This window comes from Lynx canadensis, chromosome C1, assembly GCF_007474595.2.
Source record: "Lynx canadensis isolate LIC74 chromosome C1, mLynCan4.pri.v2, whole genome shotgun sequence".
NCBI lineage: Eukaryota > Metazoa > Chordata > Mammalia > Carnivora > Felidae > Lynx > Lynx canadensis.
The window spans coordinates 28,694,729-28,722,201 of record NC_044310.1 but is presented as its reverse complement, the minus strand read 5'-3'; the positions used below and the strand labels follow the sequence as shown (position 1 = coordinate 28,722,201).

The 27,473-nt window shown below is 53.9% G+C and overlaps 1 protein-coding gene across 1 annotated transcript; it reads left to right on the top strand.

The window, feature by feature from the left end:
• Positions 1-1,312: 1,312 nt before the first annotated feature.
• On the top strand, positions 1,313-15,561 carry RSPO1 (R-spondin 1). Its single transcript, XM_032594260.1, has 5 exons — positions 1,313-1,687; positions 9,950-10,141; positions 12,126-12,275; positions 12,557-12,745; positions 13,460-15,561. The coding sequence occupies exons 1-5, from the start codon at positions 1,594-1,596 to the stop codon at positions 13,624-13,626; spliced, it is 792 nt and encodes a 263-aa protein (XP_032450151.1). The 5' UTR covers positions 1,313-1,593; the 3' UTR covers positions 13,627-15,561.
• The last annotated feature ends 11,912 nt before the right edge of the window (positions 15,562-27,473 follow it).

Sequence of the window (27,473 nt, the reverse complement as noted above, 5' to 3'; positions counted from 1 at the left end):
TCAGCCTCGTGTAAACACTTCTCCGGGCAGCTTAACCACTTGAGTGTGACTGGCCTTCAAAGCCGGGCGGGAGAGGCCGAGGAGGGAGGTGCTGAACTCCCTCGTGGGATAATGATTTATCTCCCATGCAGGTGGGCTCACTGGGGCCTCCCTGAGAGGCGAAGGGGAAAGGGACTGGGATGGGGTGGGCGGGGCACTGCCACTCTAGCATTTCAGATTTCTCATTCGTAAGCCAAAAACTCAGCCAACTCTCAGAGCAAGCCTGTGAAATAGGCATCTTTGTCCCCATTCTATAGATGAGGAAACTGAGGTTCAGGGAGGCTCAGTGACTCGTTCAGAGGCATCCAACCAGCAGACGGGAGGGCAGTGCTTCCCTGGCATCTCCAAAGCTTCCTGAAGGCTCGCTGTTTCCTTCTATCCCTGGGTGAGCGTGGGTGGGTCCGCACCAAAGTGTTCAGGGCAGTGCTCGGGCAGACCTCTCTGCTGGGAGAATGTGTGGGAGCGCGCGATCCTGAGCGTGAAGCGGGGTTTTCGGCCTCGGACTCCCCGGTCGGGCTCCAGACACATTTCACTGGGGAGGGACCAGCTCCCCCTGCCCCCATCACCCGGGCCAGCAGGTCCAGAGACCTGGCTCTCGCTGGGCTGGGGGATTATCCCCATTCTCTGTGTCTCTGGCCAGGGCGGGCATCGCTGCCTCTTTTATCCTCTCACAAAGGCCAGGCCCGCAGGGCCTGCTGTGTCAGAGTTTCTGTGGCCGGGGGAAGCCTTACTTCCTTTTCTCCCGCCAAGCCCAGAGGGCCACGCAGAGTCTGCCAGCTTGTCGGGGGCCACTGCTCTAGCCCCACAGGTGAAAGGCACAGGGGTGACTCAGCACTGGGAAGAGAGGGCTGAGGGGTCCCTTACAGAAGGACAGAGAGAGCTCCTCTTCTAGAGAGAGGCAATTGCTGCAGCATGACGTCCGTAGGATAGACCTAAAGAAGGACTTCCAGTTAGAGCCCGGCCAACATTGGGCAGGGGTGGGGCCAGCTAGTTCCCAGTGATCCACAGATTTGATCTGTCTACCATATTCCAGCTGCTTGGGTAGCCGGCTCCAGTCCCAGGTTAGGGGACTCTGCAAACTTCCTGGGAGAAGGGGCAGATTCCTTCTACAGGGGTGCCAGGTGGGTAGCTTGTAACATTCAACCATTCTGAGTTCTCACAGTCTCCTGGCTAAGGAGGAGAGCCACAGGGGAGGGTAGGAGGTATAAACTGGGGGGGGCCGCGTGGTTCCCCAGAATTAACCTTTCTTTCTCCTCCCCTACCAGGTTGGTTTTTGGAGGCGTCCCTGCTGAAGTGACAAAGAGTTCTCCCACGTGACACCCCAAGGTGCCTTTGAGGAACGCTCTCTGGACCTCCCTATGGGCTGATGAAGAAGTTGCCTCCCCACACCCTCTCTGTCCCCAGCTGAGATTATGGTGGATTTGGGATACGGCCCAGGCCTGGGCCTCCTGCTGCTGACCCAACCCCGCAGGCGTTAGCAAGAGCCCTGCACTGTCCGCCCCCCCTCCCCAGAGACCACCCCTCCTACCAGGGGCCTGGAGTTGGCGAGTGACTATGCGGCTTGGGCTGTGTGTGGTGGCCCTGTTTCTGAGCTGGATGCATCTCGCTGCCGGCAGCCGGGGGATCAAGGGGAAGAGGCAGAGGCGGAGTGAGTAATGGAGCGGGGCCGGACCACCGCTGGCCTTGGGAGCGGGCGGGGGCCGCCTGGGGACTAGAGGGCCATCGGTGGTTTCCTTCTCTGATGACCATTGCAGATTCCACTTGTCTATCGCCACTTCGTACTTTCCTCAGTAGATTATCCTGCTTGTGGGTTATCCAGCTTGTGGATTGATTTGGGGCAGATTACCCACTCTGCAGATTACCCACGTTGTCTGTTTTCCCCTTTGTAGACTCTGCTTTCTAGATTAACCTCTCTCTTGTGAGGATCCAGTTTGTGGATTATGCCCCTTTGACATAACACCAGCTCTGTGTGGTATCCGTGGAGATGTGTCCCCTACCGCCGTGGCCTGGGGTTCATGGTCCTCTCCTCACCGACAGGAGTTCAGGGCTCTTTTCTTTGAGTCTTGGCTGGAGTGCAGCCCTCAACCCCTTGGGGCCAGGAACTCTGCTCAGCTTGGGCAACGGCTTTCCCTGCCCAGATCACCGGGCAGAGACAGTGGAGCAGGGAGGCTCGTGAGACTATCCACTCCCGTGGTTTTTAACTCTGCCCGGTGGGATTCAGGGAGCCGCACGGGGGGCTGAAAGGCAATGGGAAGGCGTCTGGCCCCACTGCCCACCCAACCAGAGTGCCTCACTCTTCCCTGCTTTCGGTAAGATTCCACGTAAGATGTCACTGGAAAGAAGGGTCCTCCCAGTTTAAAAACTAAACCGAACTAAATTCTATTATTGTACAGATGGGGAAACCGAGGCTAGGACACGGGAGGAGATAATAGGCCTAAAGACACAGGGTCGGTATTGGAACGTAATTAGTTCCCGTGAGCCCAGTCTTCCTAAAAACAGAGCTTGATGGAAATCGCGACTGACTGGGCAGCCCTGAGAGCCCTCGGGCCTCAGCCTGGCTCCAGCAACGGGGGACCCGTACCTGCCCAGTATGTAGTGGGAGTGGCCACTGTGTGTATGGGACCGTGCCAGGGAGAAGGAGGAGGCCGATGTTACAGACCCCAAGGCCTGTCCCCCATAAAAGATGCCACGTCCCCAGGCCGGAGGCTCCACAGAAGTGTGGCACAACCAGACGGAGGCCCACGAGTAAAGGTGGAAAGGCAGTGGAGTTTTGTCGGGCCTCTGCGGGAGCGGCCAAGGCCAGAACCCAGCCCAGGGAGAGAAGCTCAGAGAATTGGTGAAGCTGAAAATCCCCAGCTTAACAAACAATTAGAGACGGTTAGGTTTAATCAGCAGCGAGGCCTTGATTTTCCTCCCTTCCTCTCTGTTGCGGCCAGCGTTTTGGACTCCATGGGCCAGATGCGGTTTAGCGGTTCATAACCAGTCTCCTCTGTTTCCAAGATGGGAGAGAGAGAGAGAGAGAGAGAGAGAGAGCAAACGGGAGGGAGGGACGACTCGTGCTCCCGCGACGCACACTGGCGTTCACGCTTCCCGCTCACAAGCAGAGCCACGCATCCCCCACCTCCAGGGGGGGTCGAAGCCAGGGGTCGAAGAGCTGGGTTCAAGACTTTTGTACAGAAAAAAAATAAGTGAATAAAAAGCACTGGCCTGAGCCTGCAGAAAGGGCTCGGTCCCTGCAAAGGGCCATCAAATGCAGCAATTTGGATGGGTCTACTTTTTTTTTTTTTTAATGTTTATTTATTTTTGAGAGAGAGAGAAAGCGTGAGTGGGGGCAGGGCAGAGAGAGACGGAGACACGGAATCCGACCGAAGCAGGTTCCAGGCTCTGAGCTGTCAGCACACAGCCCGACACGGGGCTCGAACTCACAAACTGTGAGATCGTGACCTGAGCCGAGGTCAGATGCTCAACTGACTGAGCCACCCAGACGCCCCTAGTCTATGTGAGATTTTATTCGTATGTATTTATGTGTCGTGAGCTCTTTGTAAAACACCAAGCTCTGTATAGACTTTGGGATGCACGTCACTGGTATATAAACAACGTGTGGGCCATCTTGCGCTGGGGTTTTCAGGGTTGAGGGGAGGGAAGAAGGAGGCCCAAGATGTGGTGTGTGGCTACCCTGGCCTCCTAACCACTGGACGGCAGAGGAGGCTGGCTGGCTGTGCTGTGAGCCTCTGGTCTGTCGACTCTGCCATCATCTGTAACTGCGTGTCAGTAGGGCTGTTAGAAGCCACCCCATGCGGCTCTGATCTGGAGGCACACACCAGTTTTGGGTCCAGAAATGGCTGGTCGCGTGTGTGATGGTCTCCCTGCCTGGAGGGGGAGACACTGAGCAAAGTGCTCTTCAGTTGTGAGTTACGAACCCTGGCAGATCGACTTCCTCCTCTCCTGTTCGACGCATCCCCTCCCTGAACCCCGTCTTCACTCACTCCGCCTCTTGTCTTCTCGCCCTCTCCGGAATGCCTTCCCGCCTGGATTTTGTGCCCCTCACCCTGCCCTCATGTTCTCACTACTCCTGGCATTGAGGGCTCCTTCCCCTTACTGAGACCCTTCTCCTAACTGATTCCTGGGCCCCTTGCTTAGTCCTGCTCCCATGAAGCCCCCATTCCTTCACTGAACCCTGACTCCCCCATCCAACCCCATCCAGACTTTGTGAGGAAGTGAGATCAGGGGGGACTTCCCGGAGGAGACGACGTTCGTTCTGAGGCTTGAAAGAGTTACTCAGGCTCAGGAAGTGGCAGAGAATGTTCCAGGAAGAAGGACCGATTTGAGCAAAGACACGCAGGTGTGAAATAGTGTGATGTGACCAGACCCCCCCCCCAAAAAAAAAATAGTTGTGGATGGCTGAGGGGTAGTGTTGAGAAATGAGGAGGGTAGGATCAGCTCAGGGAAGCTTTCCAGGCCAGGTGGAGAAATCAATAAGGCCAGATGGGTCTCAATTCTGCTGGTAATAGGGAGCCATTGAGGGATGTTGGGCAGGGGTGTTTTGGCTTTAGGAATATCAACTTGCAGGGGTTTTGCACAAGGATGAAAGAGCCACACAGGCCGCAGGGGAATGGCGGGGGGAGGGCACAGCCTTGCCTTCCTGGCCTGGGGAAGCGGGCTTCACTGAGGACTTGGGGGAGGGCAGGCAGAGCCGTGGGAGAGGGTTTTGTGAAGAGGTTGGGAAGCAGGCTCCATCCCTACTCCGAGTGCCCTCCACTTCATCCCGCCCACCCAGCCTCCTCAGCCAGGCTGCGGCCCTCCAAGGCTGCCTCCCCCGTATGCCTCCCTCCATCGTAGGCAAAGGGTCCTTTCGTATGGTGAATCTGGCCATGCCCTTCTGCGGTCACCTTCCCTGCCAATAGGAAAAAGCCCTATGTTCCATTCTGTGAATGCACTAGGATGTTCGGTGCCTCAGAGCCTTTGCACAGGCCGTTCCTCCTGTCTGGCACACCCTCTTCACCTAGCCGGCTGGGTAAGGGAGTGCCTTTCATTACTCATCCACTTACACGGTGCTAGCCAGCCCTGCCTGCCGCATCCCTGGGTGGGCCTTTGTTTATATCTCCAGGTCCCCAAGCTCCTAGCACTTCTGGGCACGTGTTAGGTGTGCCATAAACGTCTGTGGAATGAACGAGCCTCGGTTTTTCCCTTTGAATCATTACGCGCCCCCCCAACACCCACCGTCTTCCTTGGACCCCCCTCTCCCCTACACAGACCCCCCTCCCTATGGCTGTCCATTGCCCCACTGCCTGTGCATTTGTCTCACTAAGCCGAGAACAGCGTTGGGTTCCTATCCTTCTTGACCAGCATCCCTTTCCTCGTTGAACTTCCCAGCTTCTCTCTGAGCCCCTCCTCCTCTGCTGGCCTGCGAAGCAAGCGCGGCCAGGCTGCTCAGCCTCTGCCCGGGAATGCCTCTACTTCCACGGTGGAACCACGGATGCCCACGGCTTCCACGGACAGATCCCCGGGTTCTCTTCCCCGCTCCACAGCTGATTTCTTGAAGGAGACGGCTCTCCTTCCTCTGCTCCTCGACCGCTGCCCTCTGCCCTCGCCCCCACCAGGGGCGCCAACCCCTGTCCTCTGCTGCCTCGTTATCTGACACCTCAGCAGCCAGGGTCCTGCGCAGGGTGCTCTCCTCTTGGCTTCCACTGAGTTAGGTCCCTACCTGTCCGGTTGCCCCCTCGCAGCCTCCTAGCCGCCCTTCTTTCTTCTGTCCCTCCCTTAACTTCCTAATTCCTCCGCTCACCCTCTGTGCCCACTGTCCGCTGCCTCATGGGCCCCCATGCCTTCGGGACTGTTTTCGTGCCAAGGACTCCACATCGAGGTCTCCAGCCAAGGTGTTTTTTCTCTCGAGCTCCAGAGCTACGGGCTCGACTCCCTCATAGACACCTTCCCCCGGATGCCCCACAGGAACCACAACCTCAACCCATCCAAAACCCGACTATGCATCATCTCCCCCACCCAAACCTGCTCCTCTTCCTGCGGTCCCTCTCTCGGTGAAGGGCCAACAGCCACCCTGTCACGCAAGCCCAACACCTGGGAGTCACCCTCGGCTTGCACTTTCCCCAGCCTCTCGGCCCCACGTCCAGCCCATCACCTGGTCTGGTTGCTTCTCCCACCTGAATATCTTACCTATGTCTGTTCCTTTGCATCTTCTTGGTTCAGCTGTGTCTCTTGGAGCTGAGGAGTCTTCCTGCCTCCAGATTGCCGTCCCCGCAACCCTTTCTCCATACCACACGGTGATCCTGACCACGTCTCCGATTTTAAAGCCCCCAGTAATTCCTCACTGCCTGTAGGGCAGTGTCCAAACTCCTGCGTACAGGTTTAAGACCCTTCCTCATCTGGGCCTGCTTCCCTCTCCAGCTTTCTGTCTTACTCCTCCCTCCGTGGTCCGCCACCCCCCCCCCCATGCTGATTTCAGACCCCGAGTGCTCCACGCTTTCTCTTGCTGTGTCATTGAGAGATCCGAAGAGAAATGCACACAGAGGTTTGTTGTTGGTTGAATGCGAGGAGGATCGCAGTATTCTGAGGGGCCTTTTGCAAATCTGTCCTTAACAAAAGTGACAAGGACGGAATGAATGAGCATGGGGACGTAGCTATAGTGGCCGGCAAATGGGACACCTGGATCAGTTCAATTATTGAAACCCAGGCAAGATGGGGTGCCTGGGTGGCTCAGTCGGTTAAGCCTCCGACTTGGACTCAGGTCATAATCTCGTGGTTCACAAGTTCGAGCCCCGCGTCAGGCTCTGTGCCGACAGCTCAGAGCCTGGAGCCTGCATCGGATTCTGTGTCTCCCTCGCTCTCTGCCCCTCCCCCGCTCATGCTCTGTCTCTCTCTTTCTCAAAAATAAATAAGCATTAAAAAATCAAACAACAACAAAAAAGAAACCCAGGCAAGAATAGAGGGAACATTCATTTCAACAATGTATTCAGTAAGAATCTTGCATAACAGAGGATGTAATGTCTTGGGGGTAGAAGAAGCAGTACCTAAAATCTGCAGTACCTTATTAATTTGTAACACAGCCGAATAAAGACTCAAAGTGGAAAAGTAGTCCCCAGGGCTCCCGCGTAACGCCAATGCAACATGTGAGTATTTTTGCTCTTAGAAGAACTAAACCAAGAACAATATTAATTGTTAAGTGCACTGGTCGATTAACACTGACTCTATGCAACTAAATTCTATACTTAAAAAAAAAACAACAACAATCGACCCCTACTTCTGGTCCCCACGTCACCCGGCGTGGTCCTGCCCTCGGCCTTCCTAAACTTCGTTCCCTCTGCCTGGAGCACGTGCGGGCCGCGAAGCCTCGGCCAAGTCCCGTCACTTCTCCAGGTCCTCCCCCGTAAAAATGAGGATGATAACATAATAACAGCACCTGCTTCATGGATTGTGCGAGTTACGTGAGTGAACACTCGATGACCTCTGAGGACAGATTCAGTTCTGGACGCTTGGTAGTTAGCGGCCGTTGCCGTGGTTACCGCGTTGTTACATGGTTGTGTTCGTCACGGTCTTTTTCGCTCCTTCTGCTCGCCTTCTTAACTCCAACTCATTCTCCTGTTCTGAAATCAGGGATCGCTCCTCCCAGCAGCCCTCCAGAGTGGACATCCTCACGTCCCTCTCCGGCGGTGGCAAGGGAGGCACACTAGACACTGTGTTTCGCCCCGGGTCACAGGCTGGGGACTCGGCTCCAGCTCTAGGCGACTCGGAAGCCTGAGCTGGGGGTCCACTTTGCTGCGTGTAGTGGCAGTGGTCCCGCCGTCTGTTCTGATCCTCCCGGCCCTCCGTCTGCAGCCCGTGTCTCCAGCCCCTCGCTGCAGGCTGGGTCCTAAGTGGCTCATAACCTCTCTCCCTGTCCCCTTCTCCACCTGCTTGCCCTCCCATGGAGTGAGCCTCCTTTCGTGACCAGCCCCACTGTTCTGCCACCTACCCTAGCGCTCACCCCAGACTCCTCCCCCCTGTTGGTCACTGCCGCCTACGGGTTATAGTCCCTAAGCTTCTCTCAAATCTGTTTCTGTCCATCTCCGACTGAGCAGAATTTTCTTTCAGACATTCTCATCTTCCTCATCTGGATGAGCTGGTCCACTTCCTTCCAAATGGTCCTCCAGTCTCTGGTCTCCACCCACGCTGCCGGAGGAACCTTCCAACGTACAAATCAGCCCGCGTCCTGCACCTTGCCTATAGCTTCCTCCCGTCTAATCAGCTCGGAGAAATGTCCCAGGAAAAGCTCTGCAAAACAAGGGTTCTGTGGCCAAAATGTTTGGGAAATAAAGCTTCCTCTGTCCCCCTCTTAGGGAGCCGCTGCACAGGAGCATAATAAAAGGGTTGAAGACGCCCTACAGTAAAGAATCCTGTTTAGACCTGCGGGACCCAGCGGTTCTCAGTCTTACCTGACGTAGTGGCCTTTTCTCCACAGCCTTTGATGAACATCTAGGGGAGAACATGGTCCCAGGAATGCTCTTTGGGAAACACTGCCTGGCAGGATCAAGTTCAAATTCCTTACCGTGATATCGAAAGCTCTTATCTTTCGCCATCCCCCTCCCTACCCCTCCTGCACCCCAAATTATCTGCAGTTCCCCTGGCTGTTTTACACCTCTGTGGTCCTGTTCCTAGAGGGCCGTGATCTCTACTTCCTAATGGACAAATCTCTACGGATTCTTCAAGAGTCGGCCCAAATGGCGCCTCCTTTGTGACTCCTTCCCTCTCTTCTTTTTGGGTTCACTATCGCCAGGCCTGCGGCTGTCAGCATTTGCCCGTCTGCAGGTCTGTCAGCACCACCGAAAGATCAGTTTGGAGGGTCAGGCGACCTCGTGTCCAGGCCCCTGGCGCTCACACTGCACAGGGTACTTGGGAGGGGCTCGGGGAGTGTTGGTTAAACAAGTCCATAAAGGAATGACATCGAAGGTTTGAGACCCCGTGCGGGGGCTGGAGATCACACCGCCTCAAAGGATGGCCAGGGTTTCTCAACCTCAGCATCAGTGCCATTTTGAACCAGACAATTTCTTGCGGGGGCCACCCCGTGCATTATAGGATGTTTCGTGGCATCCCTGGCCTCTCTCCATACCGGTAACAACGCCCCTCCCCGGAGTGACAGGTCCCTAGACGTTGCTACATATCCCCTGGGGAGCAAAATCGTCTCTGGTTGAGGCCACTGTTCTGGACATAGTTATTCTAGTTGTTTTCCTGTCTCTGACCAGATGATCCTTTGCTCAGATAGCTTAACCCATTGTCCTTCTTGACCTTAAACCTTTCTCAAGGCTAAAAAATACCCGCCTTCCATACCTGAGCCTTCGTACCTGAGGCTGAACCTTGCTTCCTCTGGGGAGGGTAGGGGTAGGTTCTGGGAAGCGTGCGGCTTCAGCAGCTTCTCCCGGAAGGGTAGAGCAAGCCCAGAGAGCGAGCCTGTGTTGTGCCTGGAGCTAGAGAGACACTTAGGGTGGACGAGGGCGCTTGCTTCAGGCATCTGTGCTAGTTCCCTTGAGAGATGACGCTGGGGAGGTTTACAAAGCAGTCTTAAAATGTTTATTCATTTTCGAGAAAGAGAGAGACAGAGCGTGAGCGGGGGAGGGGCGGAGAGAGGGGGAGACACAGAATCGGAAGCCCTGAGCTGTCAGCACAGAGCCCGACGTGGGGCTCGAACCCACGACCCGTGAGCTCATGACCTGAGCCGAAGTCGGACGCTTACCCGACTGAGCCACCCAGGCGCCCCCATGAAACCGTCTTAAAGAGGTGCCATCCTGGCATGTGCCTCCTGAGAAGCACAGTCATTGCGCGGGAAGAAACCCCAATCTACTCACTTCCCAACCGTATGGGGGCCTGGGAAAGACGGTGGTCTCGCCTACAGCCCCTCCTTCCCCCTGTCCCACCCTTGCAGTCAGTGCCGAGGGGAGCCAGGCCTGTGCCAAAGGTTGTGAGCTCTGCTCGGAAGTCAACGGCTGCCTCAAGTGCTCGCCCAAGCTGTTCATCCTGCTGGAGAGGAACGACATCCGCCAGGTGGGCGTGTGCTTGCCCTCCTGCCCTCCTGGCTACTTCGACGCCCGCAACCCCGACATGAACAAGTGCATCAGTGAGTGTGGGGAGGGCTGGAGAAGGCTCTGGCCCCCGGGGGAGGGTGCTTCAGACCGTTGGTGGCCGGCAGGAGGAGTAGAGGGGACACCGAGGGGTGGGGGGCAGGGATGAGGCTCCTGATTCAAGTAATCCAGCTGCCAGCCAGACATCTCAGAGGGTCCATTCTCCTCTCCGGCTCAGCGGGTCCACCTCAGAACCACATCTCCTGCCTCCAGACGTGCACCCACCTACACTCCCGCAGGGTCCTGAGTCCACTCACGACTGGAGAGCCGGCCTCTCGGCCTCTCGCTGTGACGCCTCCGGTCCATCCCATAACCACATGGTGCCCGCCGCCTCCCCTCTCCCTCCATCCTCACTGCCATGGTCTCACCCAGGCTCCTGGCACGTCTCCTCTGGAATATTGCAGGAGCTTGTTTATCTGTCCTCCAACCCCACCCTCCCTCCACACCACAGCCAGAAAGCCAGGTGCTTCTGAGACGTGTGTCCTTTCCCAGGACACTTCTGCTTGAACCCCCGCCCCGGGCTCCCCTGACTGCGGGGAAATTCAAGCCTCCCCTGCCTCCGCCCAGGTCTTCTCTCTGGCTGGGGTCCGCTCTATCCGCTGCAGCTCCGCGTGCTCTAAGGCACGGCCCGTCCCACCTCTGTTCAGACTCACGGTGGCACCCTGGGGGACAGGCAGGGAACACACTCTGGTGACCAATGCCAGTGCGCCTCCCAGTTGGTCAGTGCCTCGGAGTTTAGAACGCATTTCCAGACCTCCTATCAGCGGAGCCTCACAACAGCCTTTGGAGGGAGGTGGGACCTAAGTGACAGGGGTCCTTCTTTTGGATGACAACGGTGAGGCCTGGAGGGGGAAATGACGGCCCCGAGATTGGCCCCGGGTTCTAATCTCAACTCTGCTTCTCACTCGTTGTGCAACATCAGGATTTTGCAGCCTCTCAAATCCTCGTCTTTAAAATGGGAGTGGTAGTTTTTACCCCCCTAGGGTTGTCGTCAGAGGCATATAGAAAGCCCTAGATGTCTGGCGCTCTGTAAGTGGTACCTGCTGTTGTCTTTACTGTATTTCACCTGCGACCAAACCCAGGAATCAGCAAGAGAGGAGGGAGGCTAGCGGAAGAAACAGAGATAAAGCCAAGAGCCCAGGAGGCACAGAGGAAGGGTGGGGTGGGGTGGGGTGGGGTGAGGAGCTTGTGAGGCTAGAGGTGGGGCCCTGGGGCTGCCCTCTTGGTCCTTGGGGTATTTAGGGTAGGAGTTCCTGGCTGTGCCAGCTCCTGGGAAACTGGCAGCCCCAGCTTCAGGTGCCAGAGACTGGGAGGAAGTTAGTCCTGCCCACGATCTGGGAAGGGAGAGATTGTGAAAGGCCCTGCCTACTCTAACCCCCACCCCCCACTTCCCCAGAGGAGGGAGAGCTGGCAGGAGGGGATGGGGAGGGACCCAGGAGTCCAGCCGGGGTGGTTCTTGGAACCAGGCCTTACAGGGGGAGAGGAATTTGCCCTGGGATCTCTCCTCTCCCCTCCCCCCTCCAAGCAGACTCCTTTCGCAGGGCAGGAGGGGAACCAGAGCGTGGGATGTTGTGGGTGCAACGGAGAGAGGAAACCGTTGTATCCCTCCGTTCGACTCTGACCCTCTGACCGGGTGGCCCTCTAGGGTGCCACGACACGCCGGGACCCTTCTCTCTCGTCCCCACTGATCCCACAAGGTGTCCTGCCCTCCTCCTCTGAAAACAGCTGTCTGGGGCCTCACCTTGGTTCCAGGGCCTGGTGTGGGGTTTGGGGTGGAGTTAGCTGACTGTCCCTGGCAGACCCGAAGAGTGGCCACTTCGGCCTCCTCTCCCCACCCCGTCCTTGCCTTCCCTCCCACAGTCATGGCAGCTCCAGGCCAGAGTCCTGCCCTCGGGGAAGTGGGGGGGCGGGTCTGCCCTGGAGGGGGGGCTTTGGGGATGGGAGATGAATCAGAGGGCCCCCATCTGGCCCTCTCCTCAGAGTGCAAGATTGAGCACTGCGAGGCCTGCTTCAGCCACAACTTCTGCACCAAGTGTAAGGAGAGCTTATACCTGCACAAGGGCCGCTGCTATCCAGCCTGTCCCGAGGGCTCGGCGGCTGCCAACAGCACCATGGAGTGCAGTAGTCCTGGTGAGTTTGCTGGGAGCTGCGGGCAGAGGGTGCGGGACCCCAGGGGAGGGGCGGGCAGGGTGGTGTGGGGGGCAGGGCGAGCCTGGGCTTGGGGGGGCCGTGCAGCAAAGCTTACCCCCCCACACATACACACCCACGACCCTGTGGGGTTTCTCTGCCCTCTGCACTGAAGATGCCTCCAGGCACAGAGCAGGTGGGGGAGACTCCCGTGGAGAATTCTGGGTCGGGGGAGGAGGTGTGACCCCCCCCCCTTCTCTCCCTCTTCCCTCGCTTCCTGCCAGCACAATGTGAAATGAGTGAGTGGTCCCTGTGGGGGCCGTGCTCCAAGAAGAAGAGGCTGTGCGGCTTCCGGAGAGGCTCTGAGGAGCGGACACGGAGGGTGCTCCACGCCCCCGGGGGAGACCACGCTGCCTGCTCCGACACCAAGGAGACCCGCAGGTGCACAGTGCGGAGGACACCCTGTCCTGAGGGTGAGCTGCGGCCTCGGCCTCCCCAGGGCTGGGAGTCAGGGACCGCCACGGAGGTGCGGCCGCTTCCGCCTCCTGCCTGTCGCCCAGGGCCAGATGGGAACCCCAACTCCGGGTGCCAGGTCCCGGCAGAGAGCAGTCCCCAGGACTCTGTGTGGTGGGAGCTGGGACCTTCAGTGTCCACATCCCTCCAGTTTCCCCATCTCTCGGGAGCCAGCAGAGGTTTGGCACCGGAAGGACCCTCGGAGGTCAGATGGGGGCACAGAAGGGGATGCTAAGACCCAGAGAGGTGCGGTGATGTGACCAAGGTCACACAGGCAGTAGGCGGCAATGATGGGGCAGCTGGCCCTGGGGGCAGGGGAGTCGGGGGCTGTCCTGCTTGTCCTGAGAGCTGCACCGAACATCTTGGCCCACTGGGGCCCGAGGTCTGAGGAGGTCACGAGGATGAGGAGGGCGTCTGGTTCGTCGAGGGGTGGAGGGTGAGAGGCTCCCGGACCCCCGTCTCTGTGCCCATGTTGCAGGGTCCTCTGAAGTAGCCGCCAGTCAGAGGAAGCCTTGAGGGGTCCCCAGCTGCCTAAAGGCAGCGACTCCAGCCCCCCTGCTTCCCCCGCCCCGCTTCCTCACCACCCCCCCCACAAGAGCCCTCGGCCATGCCCAGGGCCACCTCGCTTGCTGTGGGACATCCTTTGTTGACTCTTCCTGCTGTTGGGGTTGCAGGGCAGAAGAGGAGGAAAGGTGGCCAGGGCCGGCGGGAGAACGCCAACAGGAACCTGAGCAGGAAGGAGAGCAAGGAGGCGGGCGCCGGCTCCCGGAGACGCAAGGGCCAGCAGCAGCCGCAGTACCAGGGGACAGCGGGGCCGGTCACGCCTGCAGGGCTCACCTAGGGGCCTAGGGACATTCTTCAGCCTCCAGGCCCGTGCAGAAAGAGCCCAGCGCTGCTCTGTGTGATGAAAGCTTTACTGAACTGGAGCGCTGGGGGCACAGCGTTCACACGCTCTCCATACGTATACGGACACACACACACACACAAGGGTCCATGGCCAAACATGCAACCAGCGTACATGTGTGCATCCGTGCGCGCGCACACACACACACACACACACACAATCGAGGCCACCGGATGACACTTTTATCTCCCGGATGTCACCGTGTGAACAGGGTGGGGAGGTGGAGGGGTCACCTCTGCCTGGCAGAGGGCCCAGCGTCACAGACTTGGTTTGCGATGCTCCCAAGGGACATGTCAGAGAGACCGTTTCCCCGCGTGTAAGCCCAAACAGAGTGGAGCCTTCTGGAGGAGCTGATAGGATCAGTCCAGGGTGGCAGACAGGAACCAAAGCTCAAGGCCTGTTCAGCATCTCCAGCTGTGTGACTTTATCATTGGAGAGTATTGTTACACACCCATGATCCGTGTCAGGGCTGCCCCGACTCTGAAAACTGCTTAAAAGTTTATTTCAAATTAAAAACAAAACCAAATGACAACAGTAGCCACAGGCAGCACGTTCCTTTTCAGGGTCCAGGGGTTGGTGGGGTACACGGGAGCAGGAAGGAACAGGGCTGAGTTTTGAAGAGCTCCCCTAATGGCCGTCTGGACGGAGGGTCCAGAGCAGGAAGAAAACTTTGGGGATACTCTGAGGGTGATAACCAGCTTCTCTACATCCTTATTACTCAGAGTGTGGTCTGCGGACCGGCATCAACGTCGTCACCGGGCGGCCCGTTAGAAGTGGGAGTCTCGGGTCACATCCCAGACCTGACGAACCAGAATCTGCGGTGTAACAAGGTTCCAGGTCCCTGGCATGCACATTCAAGTTTAAGAAGTACTGCTCTGATTACCTCTGCGGACGGAACCAAGGTCCTGGCCACCTGGCCGCGGGAAGGGTTCTGGTCGGCCGTGCAGGAAGACTTGCCATCTGGGAGAGGTAGAATCTGCATCCTGGGGGGGTTAGTGGCACCCTAGGGGGCAGGGATGCCCAGGTTCTCTGGGATGGTTGGAAACCCTTGGATCCCAAAGACAGAACGGCGGGTAGAATGACCTCTTGTGGCATCCCCAAGTGTCCACTGGTAGCCTAGTGGGCCCCGGGCCCCGGACTCAGTGTTTGGTTTCCAGGGGGAGCCAGGCACGGACCTTGCCCTCACAGAAGTAGAGGTTGGTAGGGGTGACAGTCATGGACCAAGGGATCCTTCCGATAAGTGTGTAATCACAAATGGGTGGAGTTGAGGCCAGTCAACCCCTGGCACGTACACATAGCTATGAAAGTGAATTAAGGTGAATCGAAATAAGACTTTATCTCAGGGAAGCTTTTCAGAGAAGGTGGTATTTGAGTCAAGCTCTGAAGGGTGAGTAGGAGTTAAGACAGAGAAGGAATGGCGTTCTAGACCAGTGCTGTACGATAGAAATATCATATGAGCCACTGATGTCATTAAAAAGTTTTCTAGTGACCATGCTTAACGAGTAAAAAGAAACAGGCGAAGTTAATTTTAATGATGTCTTTTATTTAACCAAATAGATGCTAAAATGTTACCTCTTTAACATGTAATCAGCATAAAAATGATTAACAACATCTTTTACATTTTCTTTTTCAAACTAAGTCTTCACCGCTCTGTGTATGTTTACACTGCACAGCATATCTTAATTTGGACACGGAATTCTCACCGGAAATACTTGATTTGTATTTAGATTTCAGAAAAATTGAAAAGTAGATTCGCATACTGAATTCCTGGTTCAGGAGTAGTTAACGGTTTTCCAACTATTGAATTGAATATGTTTTAAATTTTAAATTGAATAATTAAAATTAGATAACAGTAACGATTCAGGTCTTCAGTTGTACCAGCCATGTTTCCAGGGCTCACTAGCTACATGCTACTGTGTTGGACAGCAGAATTATGTATAGGGGGCACTGTACATGCAAATGTCCTGTGGCAGAAAGGAGCGTGGTGTTCAAGGGACTAAAAAAAAAAGCCAATGTAGCTGGAAGGCCTGGAGGGCAAGTGAGGTGAGAGGATTCCAGAAAGATCTCCCAGAGTTGGGTCTTTATTCTGAGAGCCAGGGGAAGCTGCTAAAGGATTTTAAGCAGCAGGCCAACATGCCCAGATTTGCATTTTGCAAAGATCCTGGAGGCTGTCGTGTACAAGACAGATTGGAGGGAAGCTGCCTAGGGGGCTGTTGCTGTCATCCAGGTGAGAGGTGTTGGAGACACGGACTAGAGGAAAGGGAGACATGTGGATAAAGTCAAAAGGCATTTGGAGAATAAAGTTGGCAGAGTTTGGTGATAAACTGGATGTGGAAGAGAGAAGAAAGGGAGAGGAGGCTTCAAGGACGAAGTTCCCATTTCTGTCTGGAACACTCACAGGTGAGACGGGGAACCCATGAGGAAGACCAGTTTGGGAGGAGAGGGTTTGGACCGTGGTGAATGTCAGGTGCCTCTGAGACATCCCGGTGACCATGGCGAGTAGATGGTGTGTAAATGCAAATGCAGGTCTAGCGTGTCCGGGGCAAGTCTGAGCTGGAGCATAAACTAGTATAGAGCAGATAATTGAGGCTGTGGGTTTGGAAGAGGTCGAATAGAAAGAGAGCCGGGGGAGGAGCGCGCTCAGGACTCAGCGGTGTGGCCCTCACAAAGATCAGACAGTGGGGAATCAATCCCGGAGGACGCACAGCAGAAGCAGATGAGAAGGACCCAGGGAGCCAGTGAGCAGGAGAGAGATCACGGGGACCTAAAGTGCTCAGGGACCACGTAAAGGAGGACTGGAAATCAACCGTCGGACTTACAACACGTGTGCCAATAGTCACCTCGGCGAGAGCCATTTGGAGGGGTCATGGGGGCAGAAATCGGTAGAGACGGTTCCTCCAGGAAGTTTAGCCCAGAAAAGGGGAGAAGCAGGACAGGGGCTGGAAGGAGAGATGGGGGTGGAGAGAGTCCTTTTTTTTTTTTTTTAAAGGTGGGAAAGACTTGAACATGTTTAAAACCCACTGGGAAGTGTCCAGTTGAGAAAGAGTTCGAATCCACAGGAGAGCAAAGGGGAAACGAGTAGTGGGAGACCCCTGGCGGAGAGCCAGCTCAACAGCCAGGAGAGGTGTGTGCAGGGGAGGGAAGGCTAGAGGTCTGGAAGGTGGGGGAATCTCAGGTGCGTGCACCTGACACCCTGTGGGATCGTCTCTCTGCCTCTGCCCCTGCCCCTCCCTGTTTCTCTGACAGTCCTCCTCTTTCCCTCTTTTTGGCCCCCTATCTTTCTCTGTTCCCACCTCAGCCCCTGATTCTAGTTGTGCACGCCGTTGTTTCTCTCTGTTCTTCTGTCTCCCTTCTGGGCACCAACCCTCAGCCCCGCCACGTCTTGGCTGCCTCTGGCTCTGATTGGTCCTGATCTCCCAGATCCCCTGGGTCCCCAATATGCAAAGCGTAGCCATGAATCAGCAGCCTCGGAGCTTGTTAGAAACGCGGAATCTCACGCCCCTCCCACACCTAGAGACCCTGAATCTGCCGTAGAGCCCCGAGTAATTCACGTGCATGTTAACTCACGGGCATGCGCGTTGCCTGCAGCGCTCCTCTAAACACCCAAGCAAAAAATCAGAATCTTAGCAAGATGGAACGATCTGAATCCTCCCCTGCATCTCCTGTGTCACCTTGGTGTTACTCTGAGACCTTCAGCTTCTCCGCATCCACTCCTTAGGCTGCTCCTGAAGCTCTAGGCCAATGAGGAAAGGACCGTGACGCGGGGTTCAGTGGGGCCTGAGTTTCCACACCTGCAGAATTACAGGTGGAGGGAATTCTCCTGATACCAATATGCCGGGCGCTTCTAGATATGACCTCTTCTTGAAAAGTTAGCCCCGCCTGGACCTACCCCTGTCTGTCTCACTCTATCCTTTAAAGACTAAGAATGTGGTTTTTTGCTGGTGGCGGGGTGTGGGTTCCACACGGTTGGGGAGGGGGCAGCGACCTGTGCATGGCCCTAGATGGAGCCCACCTGAGGCTGTGGACCACAAGGCTTGACCAAAAGGCACACCTGGTGATTTTCAGGCACACCGGAAAGAGGGAGTGTGGTTGAGATTCCTAACCCTACCCCCCCCCAGCCCCCCGTTTAGGCAAACACAGCACATGATTTTTATGTGGCCATTATGTGCCCACATTGTCATTTGGGAAAGGTTAGTTTTTTCCTCCACAAGGTCGCAGATCTGCCCAGACTAATACATCTCTGTCACCTTACCCAGTGCCAGCGTGGGTATGTTTCAGACCAAGTCTCTAGAGAATGGATTTGTTTTCCACTTCAGGATGTTGAGTGATGGAGTTGTTTTCTGGATTTTTTTAAAGTGGTTTTTCCCCCTCTCTGGTTGGTTTTGTTTGGTTTAGAAGGGCGGTGAGGGAATTTAGGAAAAGGGTCAATTTCCTGGGCCTTGATTCAAGCCCTTGACCCGGGCCCAGGCATTTAGGTGCTTGATCTTGTTCCCTGGCTTCCCATAGCTGTAGTCCAGACCAGACTTAAACGGACAACAGGTGGAAACCCCAGCGAAAGGTGTCAAAGGAAGGAGAAAACAGCCAGCAAGGACAGCTTCCATTTTGGAGGATTAAAGAGATTCGTTGCGAGGGGGGTTGGAGTACAGTCTGGCTGGTAAAAGCCAGAACAAAAGCCTCGTTATAGGGGAGTAGGGAAGATCTGAAGGTGAGATGCCTCCAGGGTTGCTGAGGCCGAGCATACCAGAGCTGGGTGCACCTGCTTTGGTGTGGTGCGCCTCCTGGCTCTCCCGAGGGAAAGAACCGACACAGGGTGAAGAATAAACAGGTTTTGGCTGGAGGCTTGCTTGAGGCTCCTTCGGCATCGCATAGACCCCGGGTGAGCAGCCACTGAAGGGGCCGGGGGGCAGAGCTACAAAACTCTGGTGCCCCCGTTTCTCCGGCACCTCGAGCCTGCCAGGTTGGTGGTGAGGATAAGAGACCCAGGCCTGTGGCTAGAGAAGGTGGCTTGGGTCCTACCCTAGAGCCCTTCCAGAACTTAAGTAGGAAATTGCGAAACAGAGCTACATTTTGAAAGAGAAAGTATGTGAAATATGGTTCCTCCCTCGCCTGTTCGCTCTCCCGGAGCTTGGTGCAGGGAGGTGGGTGAAATGGATTCCTGGCTAGACGCAGCCGGCTGCGGGAAAGAGGGCACAGCCAAGCCCCCAAGGGCCCCTCAGGCCAGGCCACCCCAGCTGCCAGCCTTTGATTATTGATTATTGTGATCGGGATGTACTTTTGCCATCTGTGGAACATCAGCCTGGCCCGTGGAGAAGGCCGGCTCCTTGCTCTGGCCGAAAAGGCTGGCTTCTGAGGGCTCCCTCTGCAACCCAATACGTACCATGGGCTGCTGATTAAATACTTGGAATGTCTTCAGGTTGAGCGAGGCCTATCCATAAAATGGGAGGCATTTTGGCAGTTCCAAGGCCCCTGGCACCCAGTCTTGGCACTAGCCCGGCTGTCTTCTTCAAGGAGCTGGGGTGGGCTTCCCGCCAGCATGCTTCCCTGGGAAACATCGAAGTGAGTTAAAGTCAACAATGAGTTCATCTCCAAAAGGAATAAGCCGGCAGCCTTCAGGGCAGGGGAGCAGGAGGAGGGAGGGGGGACAGGGATTTGGGGGCAGCGGAGGGGGTTCCGTGATGCTGGAACAGCCAGACCAGATCCAAGCCTGTCAAACAAGCTGGCAGCTCAAGGAACAAAGAAAAGTGCTTTCCCAGGCCAGCCCTGGAAAGCTCACTTGGCAAAAGGTGGTCACAATAAGGGTGTCACAATCCCGGGGGCCAGGGGAAGCGTCCTCTCAAGGATTGGGAGCTGGGGCAAGACACTGGCGTGGAAAGAGGCTGGTGGCGGTGGGGTGAGCGCATCCGTGAGCTCTGGCTCTCCTGGCCCCGGGCCTGCCCTGTGGCCACATGAGGATGGACGCTTGGGCAGTTGAACTCCACTGTCTCGCCTTGGAGGATCCAAGCAGGAAGATGTAGGTGTCAAGGCCAAGCAAAGAGCAGGCTCAGATCGCAGAAGCCGGCCGCTTCATCTGGGCATCTCAATCACTACATTGATCTCTGAGGGCTTTGCCTCGGGCCAGTGGTGCCTGATTTGAGCCAGTGTCTCCCTCTGTGTTCCTTACTGCCGGGGGGCATGCTGAAACCGCACCCTCAATCCGGCTGCCCTGGACTCACTTGATCCAACGCGCTGTGGGACTGGGGAGCCAGCGACAGAGTAAAGCCCGAAGTGAGCCGCGCTCTGGGACTGGGCTGAGGCCGGAGCCACCTCCCTTTGGGCACTGAGCGGAGTTGCGGCCTCCCTGGCCACCTCAAGGGCTGGGCTCCCAAAAGCCTGATGACGGCCCAGCAGCTGCTTGCTGAGATACACAGAACCCATCTGGTTCAGACTCCAAATCCGCCCTGGGGGCTGGGAGACCAGCAACACCTGCCTCGAATATATACTTGGTCTTTCTCCCGGGGGCAGGACCATCGCCAGCGATAGACTGTGTTCGACATCTGCCCTCACATTTGTTCTACAAGGTACTTTATTGTACGAGGTATTTGCCTATCACGCATATTTATAATTCTTTTCCTGCCACCAAACCAACAGAATGTCCACAGACACTGCATCTCGATTTCTCACAAACACATTCTCATCAACATTCCCGTGGCTTGCCCTTCTCCTATTTCCTTCTTAAAAAACCCCAAAACCAAAAACCAACCTGCTTCATCCTTCTGGTCCTACTGATTCCTTTCCACGTTGGCCGATTTGGATATTTCGACTCTCCCAAGAGCTTTTGGGGCCTTTCCTACCTTTTCTTTCTTTTCTTTTTTTTTTTCTTTTTTTTTTTTTTCTTTTTTTTTTTTTTTTTTTTTTTGATATGCAGCCACAGTTTCTTCCCAGCCGTGGCTCGCCCGGTCTATATTTCCCCTGTATATTTGACCACTTGCATTTGTGTTTTGTTATGACAGCCTAGACGTTTGTTGAACGAATGCAAAAAAAGTGAATGAATGCGAAGGTCCCGCTTGAATGGGTTTGTTCTCACATTATTCCTGGAGATCATAATTATTGATAGTGACTACGCTCTTTTTTCCATCTGGGATGAAAAATGAGACCAGCATCAAAGTTCGTCAGGACACTGAACCAAAAGCAACCTGACCTTGATCTTTTTGTCATGTGGCCACGACTGGTTGGGACAACCCAGCTTTCCAGTCATCTCTGGCTACTCCCATGCCCCCCTCCTGTCTACTCATCTACTCAGTGATGCCTGATAGAAACAATCTTTCCAATTGGGGTGCCTTTGTGTGCGCCGTTCTTCCCCCCTAAAATGCACTTCCCCCATGCTCTCATCTGTGGATCTTCTACTTACATTTCATGGTGAGACCAGATTATTGTGTGAAGAAGCTCCCCTTACTGCGAGTTATTCCCCTCTCCGTATGTCTACGTCTGTGCGCCTTTATCACACTGGTGTCTATGACCCCAGCCATACACCAGCCCCTGAGAGCAGGGGCTGCGGGATTCATTGTTGCAATTCCCTGTCCCCACCCACCTCCCACTAAGGTGTGGATGCTGCCGGAAGCATACTCATAATCGCCCGTGGCAAATATTTATGGAGCCCTGACACTACTCTCAGACCTTTACTTGCATTGCCTCCCTTAATCCTCAACGCAGTCCTGGGAGGTGGACACTGTTATAATGCCCATCCTGCAGACGATGACACCGAGACAGGAATTGGGGAAGGTGTGTGACCCAAGGCACGCAGTTAATAAATGGTGGAGCCAGGATTGGAACTCAGGAAGTTTGGCTGCACTGCGGCCCCGCTGTGTGAAAACTCACATTTTTGCACGTGCTCTTCCTCACCTGTGGGCCAGGACGCCCAGCCTGTCCAGGTCTCATCTGTTTAGTAGGAAGAGGGATGGGATCCAGGGGCTAGATCACATGAGTTCCCAAATAATGCCGGAGGGTCCTCACGGGCTCTCCACTCCAGCCCCTCACTGGTTTCTGTTGCTCATGAAGCTGCTCACAACTGCCTTATGACCGCATGGCTGCCACCAAGCGTGCCAGCGTCGGGTGCGGGGACTGCCTTGGGATGCTCTGCTCCTATAGCTGTGCACCCCGAGATCAGCTCCTGAAGATTCCAATGCACCAGGACCACTTTGGGCAAAGCTGAGAGTCACTTCTCTACCTGTGCTGCTGTGCTTTGTCTCAAGGTCATCGAAGGTAGTCTCATAAAGACCCTGGGCAGAGGGGCTCTTTGGATTTCTGCTGGAAGCTTCATTCTCCTCAGGGCCCAGAAAAAACAAAAACAAAAAATCCCAGGACTCTGCCAGGGGACTGACAGACCAGTGCTGCTCCCCTCAGATCTCCTTTCTCCTATGCAAGCCTCCCTCTGCTCCCTCGCCAGGAAGGTTAAACCTCTATAGAAGCTCCCTCCTAGTCCACTAAAGCATCAGCTATACTCAGGTGTGCATCTGACCCCCTCATTTGAATCCCCCAGGCAGAAAAAACCCAAATGTACCTCCATATTGGGACAGGCAACGTTCACTCTCAGAGGACAATGGCAACTGACAGCCAGTTGTAGTCAGTTACATGCTTATTCAACACACAGAACACGCACCAGAACCCTAGGACGGGGTGTGGGCGAGCTCTCTCTATAAAGATCCATATAGCTACTCATCTCTGCCATTGCAGTGCAAAAGCAGACCTAGGGGCACCTGGGTGGCTCCGTCGGTGCGTCTGACTTCAGCTCAGGTCATGATCTCGCACCTCGTGAGTTCAAGCTCCGCATCGGGCTCGCTGCCATCAGCCTGTCAGCGCAGAGTCTGCTTCAGATCCTCTGTCCTCCTCTCTCTCTGCTCCTCCCCCACTTACACTCTCAAATAAATAAATAAATAAATAAATAAATAAATGCAGTTGTAGATCATGTGTAAGCCAAGGCCGGAGCTGAAATTTACATTTCATGTATTCCTCAGATGTCACAAAACATTATTCTTACTTTGATTTTTTCCCCACCATTTAAAAATGCAAATTCCTAGCTCACGGGCCATAGAAAAACAGGCGGCTGGCAGGATTTGGTGGGCAGGGTATAACAGTTTGCCTACCCCTGCCCTTGGAGATGAGCTGCTTGGGTTTGTTGCTGTTGTTGCCAAAATCAAGAGTGGGACACTCAACCGGCTGAACCACCCAGGTGTCCAGGGCTACTTGGTTTATGCCCGGTGCACCAATGAGGTGGGACAGGATAGGGAGAGCGGAAACCTGAATCCCCAGGTCCTGGGCACAGGGTCCAGACATCCTGGGGACTTGCCCAGCTCTGGCTGGAAGCCAAACACAACTCTAAAATCTCTCAGTGAGGGTTGATGGGGGGGTGGGAGGGAGGGGAGAGTGGGTGATGGGTATTGAGGAGGGCACCTTTTGGGATGAGCACTGGGTGTTGTATGGAAACCAATTTGACAATAAATTTCATATATTGAAAAATAAATAAATAAATAAAATCTCTCAATGAGAGGAATTTAGAAGATTCCTCCAACCTGGTTGCACACTGAGTAGTCAGAGGATTGCTTTTCCCCTGAGATGAGGGGGTGGTAGACTTGTCATTTTTTCATCCAGACCCCAAAGTTACCTAAATCAAGATTTTGATCTGTTCTTCCTCTGCTACTTGAAACGGTATTCATCCTAACTTTCTTCTACACCTCAGCCTGAGTCTCCACGTCGGGGGTCAGATTTTGTTTCCAGTCTAGACTAGACCAGACAAGGGGACAAGAGGGATGCAGGAGACCAAGGGAAACCTTAGTGTCTTGCTGGGCAGACGCTTGCCTCTGGGCAAGACTGACCTTCTGACAGAGAGGCCCCCCCCCCACCGGTTTCAGGAGTTGACTTTTCGGATTCTTTAACGTGACATTGTTCTTCTGCAAACAATCCAAGGGACCCAGTTAACATTTCTAAAAACTGTTTTCCTAAGGAAAAGGGGGGAGGCCGGCAGGAGGAGAGGAGGTAAAGAATTACACAAAGATTTAGTCTAACGGCTTAAAAATCAAAAGGATCACTGGACAGATAAGATATCAAGTGTAATAGGAAACACACTGATCCTGGGGAGATGACTTAATACGGGCCCTTCAGTCTCTCTGGGGCTTAAACAATTATCTACGATTTGGAATTATGCTTTAAGTTCCCACATCGGTGTGTGTTCTGGATGCATTTTTCGGGACGCAGCCAGCAATCTTGAGTTATCTAAACCAGGCTGAAAATTACAAGTCATTAATAGCCTTTCACGAAATTGCGTCTCAGATTTTTCCTAAGTGGGATACGCTGAGGGCCACAAGGATTCCGTGATAGGAAGGAGCAAACTGCTGCTAGTTATTTTTCTGAAGCCTAATCGAGGGATCTTTTTGAAGAGCTCCTTGTCTGGCAATAAGATGAATGCCAAGACCAATATAGACCGTGTTTTTCCCACTTAGACGTGGTGATGAGATACATCATTCACGTGGAGAAATTTCTTGAGTTTCTCGGCCACGTTTCATAGCCATTCAGCCCACCGGCTTGCCATACCCTGGTCTCCAAGCTTCCCAGGCATCTTTGACTGAAAACCGAGGGCAATTTGGCCCATCAAACTCCCAGTTAATACACCTTAGTTTTCCACTATTCCCTTATAAACAGTTGAGCTTAGGTGACCAAGGACTCTCTCCTGTTGTTTCCTACAAAAGAAACAATACAACCAAAGTCTGAGACTCTCTTCCGGGTGCTTCTCTGTTCTTCCAGGGTCCCAGAGCCTCTGCCGGGGGGGTTAGTTAACTGTCTCACATCCAGCAGCCGCCACCCAGGGGCCCAACCCTTGGCCTCAGCGGGCGGGGGGTCGATTCATCACCGACTTGCCAGAGGAGAGACACAGGAGACTGAACGGAGAAGCCTCCTCTCTCAGTTCAACTGGGAAGGATAAACCAACAAGCTGGCACTAATTAAGAGCTAATGGCCTTACAGTGGAGCGTTGCCAAAGGATAACGACCCTCAGGCTACAGCATAAATATCAAGGCATTTGGGACAGAGCCAAGACATATATTTTCAGAGTACATTAGACACCGCTGCAGCCTTCCTTGCCCTGGCTCTGCAAGAAAAAAAAAAAAAAAGAGGATTTAAGGTAGGTGGGAAAGGAGTGGGGTTGAACTGGAGCTGCCTTCTGGTCAGCTGGTCAGAAAGCCCGGGGGCGGGGTGGGGGGGAGCTTTTAGGAAAGAATTTGCTTTTTTGATCTCTAACTTTTGTGTGTACCAGAATTACCAGCGGAGCTCGTTAAAATGTATATCCTGGGGGTATCCCCACCCCCAGGGGGTTTGGTTGCAGTAGCTCCCAGGTGAAGCCCGGGAGTCCGCATTTGCAATCAGTTTCCCCCTTGGTGATCTTCCGACCACACTCTGAAAAATGCTACTTTAGAAGCTGCCGCTACTGGCTCATTAGATCCCAAAGAGAAGGTTTTCACAGAATGAAGAAGGACGTGAGGTCGAGCAAGATTCTCGGCCTCCTGTGAACACACCAAGCCAATCTTTCCTATCAGAATGTGGCACAAGACTGTTTCAGAGAGCTGGCGTGTCTCCAGCAGGCTCCTGTAGGGATCTTCTTATTCAGACCAACCTGTGGTCACTGGGAGCAAGATTCCAGGGAGTGAGGAGCTAACCATGGGTCTGGAGGAAAAGAGAAAGCACCCATCTGCATCTTCCGTACGATGTCTGCGATGCTTTCATACACTATAATTCATATGATCGTACTGTAACCTTTCAGAGTCGTTAAATAAATACATCTGCTTAAAAGCTGAGGAATGATAGGCCTGGAGGTGCATCTTGCCTCCTTTGGTCACCATGACACGAGGAAGGGGGGGTGAAAAATAGTCGCTGTACTACAATTTGCAGTGAGCACGGCGGGCAAACCAGACCAATAACTTTGGCTTGACCTTCCTAGATCAAACGTCTTATCAGCTGGTCGAACTGAGGTTGGTTGTTGGGACCGGCAAATTCTTGTGAAAGGATTGATGGATCAGATTATAAAAATAGATGGAAAGTTCCGACGATAAACGCAGCTGACTATGGGAACAGGAGAGAAACAACCCACCATATCATCTGGGAAAATGAAACTCCTTGGCAAGACTTCACAACAGCCTGATTCAAAATTTCATAATGAAATTATGTCTCTGATCAAAGCCTGAATGAGCTCATGGGCTGATTTTTGCCATTCGTGTTTATTCTGGTTTGAACCAAATTGAGGCATCAGAAACACATTATGCTAGTCTGTACTCCAGGAGTGGGCTATTGCACCGGCGTTTGGGGGAACAAAGGGACAGTGTGAGGAGGAAGGGGACATCTTTGGGCCCTCACTGGGCATGAAGTTGTTTCTGACTGGCTCTCAGAGACTCCTCCGGGACGCCACGTCCGGGTCAGGGCCTTTGTAGCAAAATTGTGTTTAATCTCATGATACATGTCCTTGGGGCAATAAAAGTGAATGTCAAGGAAGAGAAGGTATTTCCCCGCTGTAGTCCAGGACGTGCGCTGTTTTTGCTCTAGCCCGAATGTTTTTTGTGGCTTGTTTGTTTCAGACTCAGAGAAATAAAGACTCAATCATCCTACCCAAAGAGTATTCACTTAGTACCAAGTTGTTTTTACCAAGTAAGCTACACCACAGGTGGGAACCCACCTTCCTCCTGCCTGGCCACCTCTTCCCTGGCTTCTCCTCAAGGCACAGTGATAGATGGGCACTTCCTGACAACTTGAGGTGCCAAAAACAGAGGGAGGGCTTCTTGGTTGAAACAAGGGCATCTACAGACGTTTCCATATTTCGGCGGTAGAAACAGCAACTGCTAGGTTTTCCTTACTCACCCTCAGGGCAAGAGGCATTCCCATCTGCTATTAACTAAATGTGTCCCCCTAAAATTCATCCATCGAAGCTGTAATTTCCAACGTGATGGTGTTTGGAGGTGGGGCCCGTGGGAGGTAATTAGCTGTCTGCAGGCTGGGGAGAGAGTTCTAGGAATATGACTCTGCTGACACTCTGACTTTGGACTTCCCAGCCTCCAGAACTGTGAGAAATGTTTGCTGTTTAAGGCACCCCGTCCATGGGTGGTTTTTTTTTGTTTTTTTTTTTAACAACAGGCTGAGCTAAAATACCATCTATGTATTCCTTCACTCAGTGAATACTTATTGACTCCTTACTGTGTATCAAGTGCTATTCAAAGTCTTGGAATTACAGTAGTGAACAAACCTACAAAGTCCCTTCTCTCGAGAAAATTACATTCTAGTTTTAGGGAAGCTCTGATAGACCTATAAATATCATAATTTCAGCTAGTGATAAATGTCATGAAACAAGTAACACAGAATAACTGCAGAAGGGAGGGAGGCAGCTGATTTGGAAAGATCAGACAGGAAAGTTTTCTCTCAATAGAAAGGATTGCCAGATAAAATCCCAGATGCCCAGTTAAATTAGAATTTCAGATAGACAATGATTTTTTTTTTTTTTAGTAAAAGCATGTCCCAAATATTGCATGGCACATACACTAGGAATTATTGTTTATCTGAAATCCTAATTTAACTGGGTATCCTGTATTTTTATGTGCGGAAATCTTGCAAGCTTACCAGTAGGTGACATCTGAGCTAAGAACGGAATGACCTGAAGGAACTAGCTGTTCAAAGTTTCAAGGAAAGAGTGATTCAGGCGGAGGGATCCAGAGTGAATGTCAGAATAACCACTGGGAGGGAGGTACAAGTGAGGCTAGATAAATAGGCGGGGGCCA

Coding starts and splice junctions, on each gene's coding strand:
- RSPO1 (XM_032594260.1), top strand. CDS start 1,594: ATGCGGCTTGGGCTGTGTGTGGTGGCCCTGTTTCTGAGCTGGATGCAT. Junction 1,688..9,949: donor GGGGAAGAGGCAGAGGCGGA/GTGAGTAATGGA, acceptor CCACCCTTGCAG/TCAGTGCCGAGGGGAGCCAG. Junction 12,746..13,459: donor GAGGACACCCTGTCCTGAGG/GTGAGCTGCGGC, acceptor TTGGGGTTGCAG/GGCAGAAGAGGAGGAAAGGT.